The 16,023-nt window shown below is 56.2% G+C and overlaps 1 protein-coding gene and 1 long non-coding RNA gene across 2 annotated transcripts; both read left to right on the forward strand.

The window, feature by feature from the left end:
* Positions 1 to 938: 938 nt before the first annotated feature.
* P4HTM (prolyl 4-hydroxylase, transmembrane) lies at positions 939 to 15,958 on the forward strand. Its single transcript, XM_019931634.3, has 9 exons — positions 939 to 1,607; positions 1,824 to 1,905; positions 10,386 to 10,576; positions 11,431 to 11,527; positions 12,921 to 13,083; positions 13,642 to 13,827; positions 14,568 to 14,658; positions 14,864 to 14,987; positions 15,515 to 15,958. Exons 1-9 carry the CDS (start codon positions 1,272 to 1,274, stop codon positions 15,733 to 15,735), a joined length of 1,491 nt encoding a protein of 496 aa, XP_019787193.1. The 5' UTR covers positions 939 to 1,271; the 3' UTR covers positions 15,736 to 15,958.
* Positions 1,912 to 8,919, forward strand: LOC117313931 (uncharacterized). Its single transcript, XR_004528543.2, has 2 exons — positions 1,912 to 3,643; positions 8,309 to 8,919. It is a non-coding gene; the product is annotated as an uncharacterized lncRNA (long non-coding RNA).
* Positions 15,959 to 16,023: the final 65 nt, after the last annotated feature.

A 16,023-nucleotide genomic window follows, 5' to 3' on the forward strand; every position in this document is an offset into this window, starting at 1 on the left:
TTCTCCTTTTATTGGACAGTGCTTCTCTAGTTTCCTAAGGAGATTGACAAGATAGTCCCTAAAGGTGACTGGATGAACCCATGTATTGGGTTGGCCAAAAAGTTCAGCAACATGTTATGGAAAAACCTGAACAAACTTTTTGGCCAACCCAATACTTGGGCACTGATGAAATCTGCCATTGTGTGTAGAATCTCCAAGAGAAGAAGATGGGGCTGCCCTACTGAGGAGACCAGAAAATGCACACTCTACTTGTCTGGGAGGAAATTGGACGGGGAGGGCGTCTTAACAGTGTAAAGACAAACCACCGGTGGGACCTGCCTCAATGATGTTCCTCTTGTCTGCATGTCCACCTCGGGGGTGGGGGTGGGGGTGAGCAGAGAACGAAAAAGACCAGGTTTGGGCACTTGGCCACTGGTATGTCCTCCCACATCCATATTTGGGGATAATCTGGGTTTAACTTTCCTCCGAGGCGTTGGTGTCTCAATTATGGAAAAGTCCCTTTCTCCCTCTTCATATGTGCCAGCGCTGAGGCAAGGAGTGTTCCTGTGAACCTGAGCACCTGCAGCATTCCTGCAGGTTACTGTTAGGGTGCCAGGGCTCCTCCAGGAAGCCCTGTCTGACCACTCCAGACTGGGTCCCCCGTCTATGCGACCCCGCACATCAGGCAGTTGCTTCCTAAGACCTGACTCCTGCAGCCCTTCCCGGGAGGTTCAGACCGACCGCAGAGCAGACCTCCAAGGCGTTTCTTGGCCGCCTACACTGGCGAGTGTCAGTGCCGAATGCCTTGGGTCCGACGCCACCACAATGTGCGCAGTCATCGGATTCCGCGGCGCCCCAACCCGCCGCAATATTGAATCATCTTTTGGCACTGCCTCCTCCTTGTTGCCACCCCACTCCTGGGAGCGAGAAAATGCAGACCATACTGTTCCGGGAAGAGGGAAGTGCGTCTCAACCGGGGAACGGAGGAACTACCAGTGGGGTTTCCTGTAACTGTGCTGCTCTTGTCTGCATCTACATTTGGGGGGCGGCTTCTGCCCTGGGGAGTGTGCATCTCCTACTAACGATAAAGCAGCTCGGGAAGAGGAACTTCAGTGTGGGCCGGGGTTCAAGAAGCGGAGATCTTGAGTGCAGCGCGGGCGCGGGATCCCCAGGAACCCCCTGCTGGTGACCGCCGCGCGCGCTGGCTCGGCGGCGGTGGTTCTGGCTACGGCGCGGCGCGACGCTGACAACCCCGCGGCCCCTCCCCTGGGTGCGCGCGCAACCTGGGCACCATGGCGGCGGCGGCGGCGGCAGGCCGGCGGCCTGAGGCTGTGAGTCCCCAGTGGGCGCCGCCCCAGCACGACCCGGCCGGGGCAGCGGCGGGACTGGGTGACTGTGAGGACACACCGGTCCGGCCGCTGTGCAAGCCTCGCGGCATCTGCTCGCGCGCTTACTTCCTGGTGCTGATGGTGTTCGTGCACCTGTACCTGGGCAACGTGCTGGCGCTGCTGCTCTTCGTACACTACAGCAACGGCGACGACAGCAGCGACCCCGGGCCCCAGCGCCGGGCCCAGGGCCCCGGGCCCGCGCCAACCTTACCTCCCCTCACGCGGCTGGAGGGCATCAAGGTGAGGCCTCCGCCGCGGCGCGCTCCAGGCCCTGCACCGCCGAGCCCGAGAAGGCCGGCAGTCAGCCCGGGGCTCCACGCTGCTCCCTGCGCCGTCCCGGCCTGCCGCGCGCACCCCCTCACTCGCCCGCCGCCGCCCACCGGGCCGGGGCGTCTTTTCCTTTCTCGCACGTAGGGGCCTGGCGCCCGAGCTGCCCGCTGTGCCGCTTTCCCTTAGGTGGGGTATGAGCGCAAGGTCCAGCTGGTCGCCGACAGGGATCACTTCATCCGAACCCTCAGCCTCAAGCCGCTGCTCTTCGGTAAGTTCGCTGGGCACCCCCAGGAAGGGTCAGGGGCTACGATTTGGTGGCTGCCTTGAGGCTCATTTGACCACGTGACTACTGTTTTGAAAATGGCTGTTTCAAAGTAGCCCTTTCTTTTCCACCCAGAGGTTGCCCCAAGTGAGGTACCCGCCCCCATCTCCAATATAGGGTGACAGGCTGACCTTTCCACACTCCCCTCTGTGACCCCTACTCTCTGCAGCTGATCCTTCCATCACAGGGCTGAGCAATGTGATCTAGAAGCTAGTGTCTAAACATTTCATTGAAACTGTCTTTGGAGGCTCCCTGCCATGGTTAATTCTGTCACATTCTAGAATGGGGGGAGGGTCGGACAGACTGATAACCAGGTCCTAGCTGATCTCAGGACCTGTAAGGGGAAATTCCACTCCCAAAGTGGGTCTGATAAGCAGGCTGTCCAAATGTGGGTAAGCTGGTGCCCCCCAAACCTGCCCCACAAGGGCACCAGCCTTTGCTACCAGCACTCTGGGATTCTTCTTAGGATGGAGTTTTGTGTTCAGCCATTACAGTAGGCAGAGCCTTCCAGGGTGACCTCATTTGGAACCAGCATCATAGCTCACATTTTCTGAGCTCTTGTTATGTGCTAGACTTATGTGATCATTCCATTTAATTCTCACAACCCCTCTATGAGGTGTGTGTAGGTCCCACTGTCAGGCTAGTGGGTGAGAAAGTGAGGCACAGAGAGCCCCTGTTGCTTGGCCAGGCTCACACAGCTAGTTCAGGGTGAAGCTAGGATTAGAACAAGGCAGACTTTCTCTACAGCCTGCACTCTAAAGCCAACGTGCTAGTTGTGAAGACCCTGAAATCCTTCAAAGACTACCAGTACCAACAAGATGGGGGTCCCCAGACCCATGACCTTGCCCAAGATAGGTTTTCACACCCCAGTCCTGGGTACCCAGCCTCAGTGACACACTTACCTGCAGACCTGAGGTGTTCCTGGCTGCTGGGGGATGGAAGGGGTAAGGGGCTTTCAGGAGGGGACTGGGGAACCAAAGCAGAGCATCTGAGCGCATGCTGTCAACCCTAAGGCGGAGGGCCCTGGTTGGGGATTATGCCTAGACCTGTGAGAATGATTTCACATAGATTAGGATGTCAGTCCTGTTGTAGGGAAGGCACTAAAAGATTATTATTATTATTGCATAATGTTGAAGTCTGAGCAAAGCACTAGTTCAGGTGCCGGGAATACAGAATTGGACAAAATAGGAAAACAAAAAACACCTGAAGCTGACAGTCGAATGAGGTTACAGACAAATAAACACGCATGGTGTGTCAGATGGTGATAAGTGATCACAGACAAGTAAGGCAGAATTTCAGCTGGGGTTGAAACTGAGTAAGGTGGTCAGGGTGGGCCTCCCTGAGAAGGATATTTGAGCACAGACCCGCAGGAGCTGTGGGATGAAGCCAGGTGGCTGTCAAGGAACAGGTGATCCAGGCAAGGGAACAACTCTCCCCATTACTACTCCACTGTTGTGAGACGGCCACATTGAGGTGGGTGTACTTTCTCTCATCAGCCTTTTTGGACCCGTATATACTTAATTCAGACATATGTTAGGTTAAGTGAGCCATGAGGCATAACCCCTAACCCTAACCCCCTAACATGCAGCTTGTTGCATCAAAGTCCTACAAAGCAGAGAATGAGAAACCCAGACCCGAAGTCACCAAGAGTACATTACGGGAAGCAGAAGAGATTTGACAAAAGGTAAACTGATTCTGGTTAAGCCATCAGATGGGTTTCTGTTTGTGCAGATAAATTACAAAGGGCATGATTAGGAGAACTGGGCAGTTGCAGCAAGACCTTCCTAATCGTTGTTCTCATTTCCTCCAAAATTCTTACACTACCTTTGAGTCTGTTGGTGAAAGATGTCCCAGGTTTTACTCAGAAAGTCCTGGGGCTTGCTGCTTGGTGAAATGAGGTGAGACAAATGAGGAAGAGGTCAGTGATTATAAGAAGTCCAGTTGTGAGACAGGCTAACCACAGGGGAGAGGGTGTCCAAGGAGGGGCAGTTCCTGAACGTGGTGTTGGATGAATCCAAAGAAGGAAGCCTCACCCCAAGAAGGAGCAGTGTCTCTGTTTTCTGTGCCTGCCTGTCCATCCACCTACTGTCGCCCTAAAGAGGCAGGCAGGGCCCAAGGAGAATGGGCCCACTATGCCACCTTGCCCTACTGTGACCCACCATCAGGGACCCAAAATGCCAGGGCTCAAGGGGTAGGTGTTCAGGGTGTCAGCTGGGGCAAGGGGACTGGGTTTTACCCTAGGGTGCCTCCATCTCTTTGGAAGGGAACCCCACCACTTCACAGGGAAATCCTCATGTAACCTTCAGCCTCTCCCTTTGGGGGAAATTTCCTGTTTCCCACCTTTGTTCCTAGAGACATTTGGTAAGTGGGACCTGGGCCACAAAAGGCCCCCCCGTGAGTTCCTGGAGGATACCTGCTTGACTGTGGTAGGCATTTCCCAAGGATTTGGACCGTTGTCCAGTTCAGAAGGGAGGTGTTCCAGTTCTGACTCACTGTCGCCTCTCTAGGGACATTGCTTTCTCTCATGTGGCTCACTTCTCCCTCCACCTCACACTCATTCTGTATTTAAACAGCAGATCAGATCTCATCACTCCCTTCCTTAAAAGCCTCCATGATTTCCCATTCCACTTCTACGTCTCATTTGGTGCTCCAAGACCCTCTCATCTCTCAGACCTCATCTCCCACCACCCTTCCCTCACTCACCCCCTGTTGATTCTCAGACACCAAGCTCATTGCTGCCTTGGCACCTTTTTTTTTTAATTAATTAATTTATTTTTGGCTGTGTTGGGTCTTCGTTGCTGCGTGTGGGCTTTCTCTAGTTGCGGTGAGCGGGGGCTACCCCTCAGGGTGCACGGGCTTCTCATTGCGGTGGCTTCTCTTGTTGCAGAGCACAGACTCTAGGCTCGTGGGCTTCAGTAGCTGTGGCACGCGGGCTCAGTAGTTGTGACTAGCAGGCTCTAGGGCGCAGGCTCAGTAGTTGTGGCACACGGGCCCAGTTGCTCCGCGGCATGTGGAGTCCTCCTGGACCAGGGCTCGAACCCGTGTCCCCTGCATTGGCAGGCGGACTCTTAACCACTACGTCACCGGGGAAGTCCTTCCTTGGCGCCTTTATATGCACAGTTCCCTCCACCAGAAGCCTCAGACTTGGCTCTCACTGAGGGTGCCTTCCCCCGCATCAGGCCTCTGCTCAAACCTCGCCTCCTCAGAGACCTCTCTCCACCTCAGACTGGTCTCAAGAGGTTTCCAGGCTCTCTGTTGCGTCAGCCTGCTCCGTTTTCTTCTCAGCGCTTAGCATCATTGGAAACTACCTTCTGTATTTATTTGTTGATTGTGTCTTTGCCCCTAAAGGTTAGCTGCATGTGTGGAAGGCCTGATTTGACATGGCTGTGTGTCCAGCGGCCAGAGTCTACTGCTGACAATTATTGGCCAGCTGGAGGGGTTTACTAGGTACTCTCAGCCAGTCCAGCACCTGTCTTTGTGTGCAGAGTGGCCTCCACCATCACCCTGGTCAGGTGCCTCCTTATTTGGCACCCTCTTCAAGAGCAGCAGGGGGCACTTCCAGTGGGCCAGCAAGAGTTTTAGTCCACTTTCTTAACTATTTAAGGTAAATGAGTAATTGATACCAGTACACAAAACAATGTATGTTAAAACCATAACTGCTTTATTATAGGATTTCCAGACCTATTCTTTTTCAGCTTAAAAAAAACAATAAAGCAGTTACATAAGACCACTGTGCTCTCTTGACAGAAGCGCAGAAGTAGGGAAAGAATTGTAGTATGCATATTAGTTCAGGTTTGTAAGCAGCTTAATGCAGTTTTCTGTATGAACCCCCCTGCTGTTCCACAGGCCCGCTGCTTGGCAGGATTGTGGACCCAGTAAAGGTCAAGAAGATATAATTGAGTCTGTCTGGGGCTTGACAAGCAGCATAGTGCCTGGGTGAGCATAGCCTGAGGCTTTGTGCCTGCCCTGAGGCTCAGCTTGGGATGCTGGGGCTTGTGGGCAGGAGCAGGGCATCAGCCAGGCCGGCATCCCAGGTCTGGGAAGTTCAGAAAGGTAGTCTTGCCTGCCCAGCACACAAGGCTAGCTGACTTTTTCCAGGAGGAAGGACCACAGAAGTGGACTTCTGCCCTGCCTTGTGCTGGTCCTGGGTGAGCCTTGGAGTTACTCTGGACTCTGGTCTGCAAATATCCATGGAGGGCAGCAGAAAGAGGGTTTTATGTGTGTCCAGGGGAGCACATGGTCTGCGTGGCCACTGCAGAGGCTGTGGCTATAAAGTCCCAGGCTCTCCCCACCTGGGTTGACTCTATTCTGGGCACTGGTGATGATGCCACCTGCACATGGCCAGCTGCAGATTTCTGTGGCCCTGGCTCCAACCATAGGCCGTGGTTACCAGCAGACCGTGACCCTGCACCTCCCCACTCAGCACGTAGGTCCCAGCATACTTTCCGCGCAGGAGGTTGTACACACACGTGGCATCCAGCTGTAGCCAGCATCGCAGAGTAGGCGCCAGCTCCCCAGGGGGCAGTGAGCCCGCCTTCAGCACCTCTAGCTGTGAGTCCAGGTCGCAGTCTGAGGGTCCGGAGGATGACCCACTGCGCCAGGAGAGCCTAACCTTCACTGCTGAATGGGATCAGAGGGCCGAGGTGATGAGCCTGGCCCCTCTGAGTATCCCCATCTTCCCCTCCACCTGGTAAGCCAAACCCTCTTGTCTGATGTTCTGCTCTTGGAATCAGGGTCCTAGAGAAGGCCTGTCCTCCTGGAATGTTGTTTTTTTAGCAATTATTAAAGGAACTTATTTTTTAGTTCTAATCAGGCATAATGTTTGGGTATCCCCTCTTTCTTTTGTCTTAGCACCAAGCCAGGAGTTGTAATGAACCCACTTGTAAGGGGGTGTAAGGGGTGCTGGGCACCAGAGGCTCACCAAAATCGCTAGCGCAGAGCGTGTCCAGGACCTCCTTGGACGAGCTGGTGTGTCCTGCAACTCACAGTCCCTGCAGCTGGCACGCGGCACTGGGGGGAGGAGCTGAGTGAGGCTCCCCCTGGACCCCGGGTGGAGGAGGGGGGCCATCAGCAGGGGTTTCTCCCACTTTCCCCTTGTTCTTTACCCTTTCTGAGATGGATGGCCGCTGTGGGTTGTCCCTCTTCTTTCCCACCAGAGAGACCCAGTTACCTGATCCCCGAGAGTTGTGTTTTGAAAGGGTGGGGTGCAGCCTGTGGGGCTGAGAAAGGGTTAGACCAGCCTAGAAGCTGTGTAGAGACTCACGTGGGCGGCTCGGGCGGGAGCCGTTGGAGATGGCAGCCACGCAGAGGCCGTGGCCGGCGGGGAAGCGTCTGCAGTGCAGGATGGCTGGCCAGGGGTAGCCATAGCAGGCCATGATGGGGGTGCAGCTGGTCTGCACGGCCTCGCACAGGCTTCGGCACGGGTAGATGACCCTGCAGGGCAGGGAAAGTGTCAGGGGCAGCGGGTGCTCAGGACCAGGGTTCCTGGATTCCAAGCTGGGGCCTCTGTGTGCTCCTAGCTCTAGGCCTGGCCAGAAACTCCACAGTTGTTGGGCAACGACACCCTGGTCACCTAGCAACAGCCCTGCAGCTGGGCTTCTTGCTCCTTTGCTTGCTGAAATCTTAGCCTTCAGCCCTGGGTCTCCCAGCCCTTCTGTCTTGTAATCCCAGCCCCACCCCTGCCCTGGCCCAGGCTGCTTTCCACCTTTGCAGTGCATCTCCCCCTACAGCTCCGGTGGATGCCTAGTGCCTGGGAGAGGGCTGTAGGAGGGGCCCTGCACTCTGGGCCTTCACTCCCCATCTTGGAGGGAGAAAGCAGGGCCCTCCCTCTTGTCCTGAAAGGCCTGCAGGACACTGCAGTTTCTAGCCAGGCCTGGGGTTGGCCAAGAGCAAAGGGGCCCAATCCTCAGTTTCTGAAAGAGCCCATTCTTGCTGCTACAGGCATGGTCACCCTGAGGCTCTAGGAAGGGCCCTGGCTCTGCAAAGAAGAAACTGAGGGAGCTGTTGTTCACGGGGTAGGTTAGGCTGGGGAAGAGGAATCAGCCTTGCAATCTCTGGACTCTGAGAGAAAAAGCCACCAGATGAGCCGTGGCTCCATCTCTGGCCAGGATCCTTTGGGCAGACAGAGTTGCCACACCTCACTGGAGAGGGGTTCTCAGCCCCTAGCCTAGAGCGGGCTGCTCACTTGCCCTACCTTGACATTTAAGAGCCCTTGTTGATTTGTGGATCCAGACCAAGGGTGCACACCATTGATAGTCCCCTGCCTATGTCTCCTGTGTCCCATGGGCATCTGCGCTCTCTGCCAGCAACACCCTGACAAAACAATCCTTCATCCTCCTGTCACCGATAGGTACACAGCAATGATTAGTGAAGAGCTTCCAGAGCAGGCCCTGGCTGAGGAGAGGCCCCCACCCTTACCTGGGAGCCCCTGCCCTACCTGTCGAGGCACACCGGGGCAAAGAGGGAGCAGAGGAAGAGGCGCACATCAGGGTCGCACTCCCTGGCCAGCAGGGGCAACCAGCTGACTGACTGCTGGATGGCCTCGGCTGCTGTGTCATGGTCCAGCAAGTGGGGTAGCCGCATTTCTGTGTAGCCAATGTTGTGGCACAGCGCCATGGCTTGGGGAATGGCCATGCACCGTGTGGGGCCCCAGGGAGCCCCTGCCCCACCGTCACCCGACAGCACCACCAGTGCCACCAGCTGCCACAGCCCTTGATCCATCACCTGCTTTCTCTGCCTTGGTCTCAGTGCACTGAGGTTGGGGGCTTTATAAGGGCTATACCCACACCCCAGGAGCCAATGTTTGCCCAGCTTCCATGTGCTCAGACCCACCTGGTTAGGCCCCAGTGTGCTGACCTGGGCTGTTTGCATCTGAATAGCACATGGCAGGGGGCTGTATAGAGGGTGGCATCTCCTTTGGGCCTGTGAATGACTGGCACCTAATAAACTGAAGAAACCTGGGCCTGTGTTTTCTTTTTCTGGTTTACTTTTCTTGTTTGTTTATCTTTTTAAATGATCAGGAGGTGACTGGTGATTAGCAATTTGGTCCCCCAGTGGATGGCTCACACCCTTTCTGGGTTTGACAGGTTGAGGGGATCAGGCAGGCTGGAGGTGGGGGTGGGGTGGGGTGGCTTTTGTCCTGTCCTCAGTGTCATCGCATCTGGGTCACCTACCTATGGAAGCTGAATCTGGCTGTGAGCCTGGGTTCTGGAGTACGACAGCCTGTGGGGCCCTGGCCAAGTTGCTGATGTCTCTGTGCTTGGGGGATCCTCAGGGAGAGGAAGGGTGAATTAATGGGGCCTGGTTTTCTAGGATGAGTATACGGATTACGGGGTTGATGACATGCTTAGGACAGGACACAGAGTCTGTGCTCCCTAAGTGTGATCTGCTGTGATTACTATTAAAAACTGCTCCAATCCTGGCTCCGAGTGGCCATTTCCCTTACTCTTGGCAATGACTGGAACTTCATGCTGAGAGAATAACCCAGAAAAGTGGCAGACCACTCTTCAGGAGTTCTGAGGGGTCACAGTGGCGGCATGGCCCTTCCTCCAGTCAGTTCCTGTGTGGGCCTCTTGTGCCCCATCAAAGGAAGTCCTCTCTCCCAGGAACAAGAGAATGAAGCAAGGCCCAGGCTCCAGCCCTGGAAGTGCCTGGAGTCACTGGGATGTGGGCTCGCCAGGTGTGAGCTTCGCGTTCCAGCTCCACTGAGCTGCTTGTGGAGCTGGTGTGGGGTCATCCAGCCACTGGAGCTAAGCCCCAGGCCTGACTGGCCTTTACTTGGGCTTAGAGGCATGGAGTAGGCGTTCAGTGTACATTTGTTCCCAAAGCAAAGGACACTGGGGCATCTTCTCAGAGCATCTGCTAAAAACCTGAGTGACCCCCACTGACCTCCCAGTGCTGGGCAACTCAGTAGTGGACGGATGACCAGCACCCACTTGTGCAAGAGAATGGAGGGCAAGGCCTAGAATGCTGGATGTATTCACTTTGTTTTTATTTGAACAATGCCGAAAAGCAATAATGAAGGCAAAAACCTGCCAACGTTCCCCCCGCCCTTTTAAAATATATACCCAGTAAGGAGTGGAGGTCACCCCTCTACCCCTCAGGTCCACCCTCTGGCCTTTGGTCCCACTCCAAGGTGGGTTAGCCCATCCCCAGCTTTGCTCTGGCTCACCTCCCAGGACTCCCCTGGAAATTGTGTGCTCTCAGCATCAAAAAGAGAGGCCCCATGTTCCAAACGCTGGCTAACCTTTGCAGGACAACTTGACCTTGGGGTCATGGTCTAGAGCAGATGTGAAGTCCTCCTGACTTGGTGACCAGCAGGGGACAGGGACTACCCCAAGAACCCTGCAGAGAGGAAGGTATTTATTGGTGCATCAGCGTCCTGGCCCGGTTCTTGGCCTCACCCCCCACCCCACCTCTTCTGGCAGAAATCCCTGGCTTCTTGAGTGATGAGGAGTGTCGGCTCATCATCCACCTGGCACAGATGAAGGGGTTACAACGCAGCCAGATCCTGCCCACCGAAGAGTATGAGGAAGCAATGGGCACAATGCAAATCAGCCAGCTGGACCTCTTCCAGCTGCTGGACCAAAACCATGATGGTCGCCTGCAGCTCCATGAGGTTGGGATCCTGGGGCCTGGAGTAGGCACCAGGGTGGGAATGCCCAAAATTGTTTCTGGTGGCCAGGTCACTTGTACTGCTCGGCCCTGGCCCCAAGAGTCAGATGCCACCTCAGATCAACTTGGGCATGCCCAGGGTCCACTTTCCCTCCTAGAGAGCCCCTTGCTGCCCTGGGAACCCCAGGGCAGGAGGATCTACCTGGAGGTGATGGCATTTATTGCCACAGTTCCCAGGTGGTGTGCTGTCTGTGGTCTGGATTCCTTGCTGCTGTTGCTGGGAGCCCCACAGAATTCACGGTGGATGGGGTGGCAGCTCAGAGGAAGCCAGAAGTCTGAATCTCTCTCTGCATGCCCCTCACACCCAGGCTTCTGAGAGAGGTCTTGGTGGGGTGCAGGGTCCCTTGCCTATATAGAGTGCCTCACCGAGCCCGATCTTCCTAAGAGGCCTGGTGGTTGTTCACTGGCCAGGCCTCCCCATGGTGCCTCTTCCCTTTTCGCACCCAGGCCCTGGCCTCCCCCACCTCACCTGGGGTATCTGGGTGGGACACAGGCCTGTCCTTTGCTCTGCCTCCAATAGGCTGACAGTGTTCCCCATGGAAGCCACAGTCCCACCAGGGCTGAGAATGGTCATGGCCCACAGGTCTTTTGACTGTCTTCTGGCTTCCTCCCCAGATGCCTCTAGACCTCTCTGCCTACCCTCACTTCAGCTCAGGGACCTTGGGCTCTGTCCTTCGTCCTCACCCATGCCCTATCACCTGAACCCTCAGCCCTACAGAAGGAACTAGGCAGCTGTCTGTGCTCTGGTGACTCTCCATCACTGGGGCCACCCCGCTGAGGCACCATTTTGTGCTTTAGGTCCTGGCCCAGACTCGCCTGGGAAATGGACGGTGGATGACTCCAGAGAACATTCAGGAGATGTACTCTGCGATCAAGGCTGACCCTGATGGTGATGGTGAGCTCATACCTTGCCACAGTTCTGTCGCTGTGAGCCTCCTGCCCCCCAAGCCAGGTAGCCTCTATGCCCAGCTTCTAGAGTAGCCAGAGATGAGGAGGTGAGGATCCAGCCTTGCCCTTACCCCTGGGAAGTAGGCAGTAGCTAGACTCTCCCATTCCCTTTGGTGACAGTCTAGAGGGCAGTTCTTGGAGGCTCTTTTGACCTCACCAGGCAGCATCTGGGGTACAGGAGGTATGGTTGCTGGCTGGCAGAGGGCAGAGTGGTATAGCGGGAGCAAAGGAACAGTGAGGTCAGCTTGGCACCTGCCTCTCTCCAGCCAGGCACACGGTCTTGCCCTAGCAGTCGGCCTCTCTGGTCTAACCAAGGTCCCCCTTGCCTTCTTCTTGCCCACCTGGAGTCATGCTAACTGCTTGGGGTCATGTGGGCAGGAGTGCTGTCCTGTAAGCACCCTCGCCTTTGGTAAAAACCCCCAGGAAGTTTCTGAGGTGTAGTCATTACCCTCATGTCCAAATTCTGGACCAGTTGAGGAAATAGGACTTGGAAGAATGGCTTTGTGGCTGGTGAACCCACAGTGAAGAATCTGACTGGGACCTGTGGCTGGAGGGGCATCATGCTGCTACTGCCCCTATGTGCAGAGCTCGTGACAGACTCACAGCCCTCGAGTGCCCCCACCCTCAGAGAAATCTGGGCCGAAGCATGGAAGTGTGTCAGTTGGGTCAGCCAGGATAACATGTAGCAAAGACACCAGCTATTCTTCCAGAACCCTAAGAGGATACAGCCCAGCTTTGTGGGTTGAGCAGGAACAGGGGAGAGTGTTCTCATTTGGGAGAGTGGCCTGGCTTTCTCTGCTGAGGTAGGCTGGTTTACCCAGCGGGCAGGACTGGCCAGGTGTATTCCACTCAGGATGAGACCCGAGGTCACGAAGGAACTCCTGGGGACCAATCCCAGCTTACACCCTACAGTGTGGAAGGCCCTGGACAAAACCCAACACTGAATGCTCTCTTTCTTCGCCCTCTACAGGACCAGAGAGTGGCCATCATGCTCTACAGAGCCAGGCTGGAGGGCCAAGGGCAGTCCTTGGCCTAGTGTCCTGGCCATATGGCTTAAGCTTCCTTTGGAGACCCTGCTCTCTGGCCAGTCTAATAGGGGTTGGGCTTCATCCTTTTGGGGGCAAAATCAGGGCTTAAACTGAGGAAATGAGCTTCTCTGGGTCTTCCCGTAGCGCCTAATGTGACAGAAGCCAATTTCATCTGACCCGAGTCCAGGTTGAGGGACAGGTGCACATGGCCCCCCAGTGCCTGAGGCCTGGGGTAGGTAGGAAGGTGCAGCCTCCCCACTATGCCCTCCCCACATGGGCTTGGTGGGCATTAATGATGGGTGCCCTGTGCAGGAGTGCTGAGCCGGCAGGAGTTCTCCAACATGGACCTTCGCGACTTTCACAAGTATATGAGGAGCCACAAGGCAGAGTCCAGCCAGCTGGTGCGGAACAGCCACCACACGTGGCTCTACCAGGGCGAAGGTGCCCACCACGTTATGCGCGCCATCCGCCAGAGGTGAGCACCTGAGGCTGTCCTCCCTGGTGCAGGGCCCCCATAGAAGTCCTTAGCTGAGAATGAGAAAACGGAATTGATTAGCCAACTCAGGATTAAGTTCCACTTGTTAGACCAGGATTGGGACTCATTAGGGGACAATTAACAAAAGCAAATTAGCCCTGATTGTGGGAAACAGTAGACATTTGGGATTAGAAACAGAGTGAATGTTTGTTTTCTGCTAATTAGAGAAGTGATCTCTTATCTCTGTCCACAGGACCCCCTGCCCCTGAGCAGCCAGGGGTTTTAGATAAACAGCCTCCTTCCTGGAGGGAGTGTCTCCCCCTCCCCCAACTTAATGAAGATTTCATCTTTGCCACCCAGGGATGTCTCTGGCATCCAGGGAGAAGGGCTCATCATGAGTAACCCCTTCCTGCTCTTACAGGGCCAGTCTGGGGTGGCTTAAGGAGCTTCCAGGGGAAATAGGGACAGAGCTGTGGCAGGCCCAGGGTCCACCTTGCCAGCTCCCTCAGGGTGCCACCTGGCATGGGGCTGCCCAGCTGAATGCCTGCTGCCCACCAGGGTACTGCGCCTCACCCGCCTGTCACCTGAGATCGTGGAACTCAGCGAGCCGCTGCAGGTCGTGCGGTATGGCGAGGGAGGCCACTACCATGCCCATGTGGACAGCGGGCCTGTGTACCCAGAGACCATCTGCTCCCATACCAAGCTGGTAGCCAATGAGTCTGTACCCTTCGAGACCTCCTGCCGGCAAGTACCTCCCACCTGAGGGCTGTCTTCAACTCCCAGACCAGGCACCCCGATGACACAAGCACAGCCCTGCCCTGTGGGCTTGCCCCTTGGTATGGGGCCAGGAGAGTGCTGGGCCATCCTGGTCGAGGATACCCCCATCTCTCCCCTCAGGTTGTTTACCAAGTGGCCCAAAAGGGGTGGTCATCTTGTCTCAGTGGCCAGACTGAGGTACCCACAGACACTGAAAGCCGCCCCCAGAGCTCTCAGGCAAGGGGCAAGTTTGGACCCCTGATTCTTTCCGCTCCCTCCCTGGTTATTGATCCTGCTGGCACTGCTGGAGACCTCAGCTTCTCCCTTTGAAGCTATGCCCCCCTCCCCTGCCAAGGTATGGTGGCAGGTCTCTCCTCTTCACGTGGCTGCTCTGGCTCAGCCCCTTCTAGTCACAACCAGCCCTCTGCATGATCTTGCTGCTTCTGCTAGCCTACCTTTCCCAGCTGGCCCTTGGTCAGGGCCATGTAATTTAGCTAATTGCACCTGTGATCTTGGCCATAAAAAAACATTGTGACTGACAGAAAGAGACTGGGTTTGTGGGAAGAAGAATGGGCTAGGGACATCTTGGTACTGACCTGCCGTGTTGTCACTGATCCCAGCCTGCCCCTCTGGCCCTTGGGGACCTGGGCAGCTTATCCTGCCCACAGGTAAGCCCCTGGGAAGCATCCACAGCTGGGAACCTGCTCAACAGTCCCCCTGCCTTACAGCTACATGACAGTGCTGTTTTATTTGAACAACGTCACCGGTGGGGGCGAGACTGTCTTTCCTGTAGCAGACAACAGAACCTATGACGAAATGGTAAGGGCCAACCGGGCTGTTACTCTGGTGGGATGGCAGGGCCTTGGGCAAACAGTACATACCCCTCCAGACCTGGGATGAGGCCTAAACAGTCCCCTGGGGACATCTGACTGGTTTCCCTCTGGCCACCTTTGACTGCCTGTCCTTAGGCTCCTGGCCATACAGTCAGGGCAGCTTGAAAACCCCACCACTCTGCTGCCCACAGAGTCTGATTCAGGATGATGTTGACCTCCGTGACACTCGGAGGCACTGTGACAAGGGGAACCTGCGTGTCAAGCCCCGCCAGGGCACAGCAGTCTTCTGGTACAACTACCTGCCTGATGGGCAAGGTGAGGACCTGTGGCCAGGCCAGGGCTGCCTTGAGGGAAGCTTCCCTTTACCCAGCCCTGGTTGCCACCCTGGTGAGCTGTTTCTGGCTGCCCTTCAAATGTTTTTTTGCCTCTAGTGCCTCCCAAAGACCATCCTCAGTGACTTCAGCAGCCTGCACCTGTGCAGCCTCCTGGGCTCTCTGGAACCCTGTCATTCCTTGATGCCCTAGCCTTCCAGCTGACTGGGGTGGGGGACACGTGCACCTTAGTAGCCCAGACTGGGAAGGGCTGTGGACAGGCCGGGCAGCAAGAAAGCTGATTTCAGAGAGCCAGTGGTGTTGATAAGGCATTCGCTAGAGAAAGATGCTGAACCCCCAAGGAGGCCTTGTGGCCAGATATTTGCCACTGAAGGTGTGCACAGCTGGGCCTACCCTTGCCATGCACTTGGGCAATATGAGGCCAAGCTCAGGTCAGCCCACAAGCTCAGCTCAGTCCAGCCTAGATTCCCTCTGGTCCCCTCCCTTGCTCACACCATCCTCCTCTCCTAGGTTGGGTGGGCGACGTGGACGACTACTCGCTGCACGGGGGCTGCCTGGTCACGCGTGGCACTAAGTGGATCGCCAACAACTGGATCAACGTGGACCCCAGCCGGGCGCGGCAGGCACTGTTCCAGCAGGAGATGGCGCGCCTGGCCCGCGAAAGTGGCGCCGACTCGCAGCCGGAGTGGACCCTGGACCGGGCCTACCGCGACACTCGCGTGGAACTCTGAGGGGAGTGTCCGTCGCGGTCCCCAGCCGCAGGTCACCTGCTGCCCGAGGTTGGGGGCCCTACCCCTGTCCAGCTGCAGGCCAAAGGCCTGGCCGATGTTTTGCCCCATCCCCACCTCCAGCCGCGATTAGGGCACAGTTCCTATATCCATGTTATTTATTGTGTACAGCCCCGTGCTTCCCCAACAAATAAAACTACGCGGCTTGGAGCTGCAGGGCCGAGAACCTCGGAACAGGCTGTAGGCATAATGGGCGGGGCGGGGCGCCGCGGCCGGGTGCATGCTGCGACG

The sequence above is a fragment of the Tursiops truncatus genome, chromosome 10 (assembly GCF_011762595.2).
Source record: "Tursiops truncatus isolate mTurTru1 chromosome 10, mTurTru1.mat.Y, whole genome shotgun sequence".
Lineage (NCBI taxonomy): Eukaryota > Metazoa > Chordata > Mammalia > Artiodactyla > Delphinidae > Tursiops > Tursiops truncatus.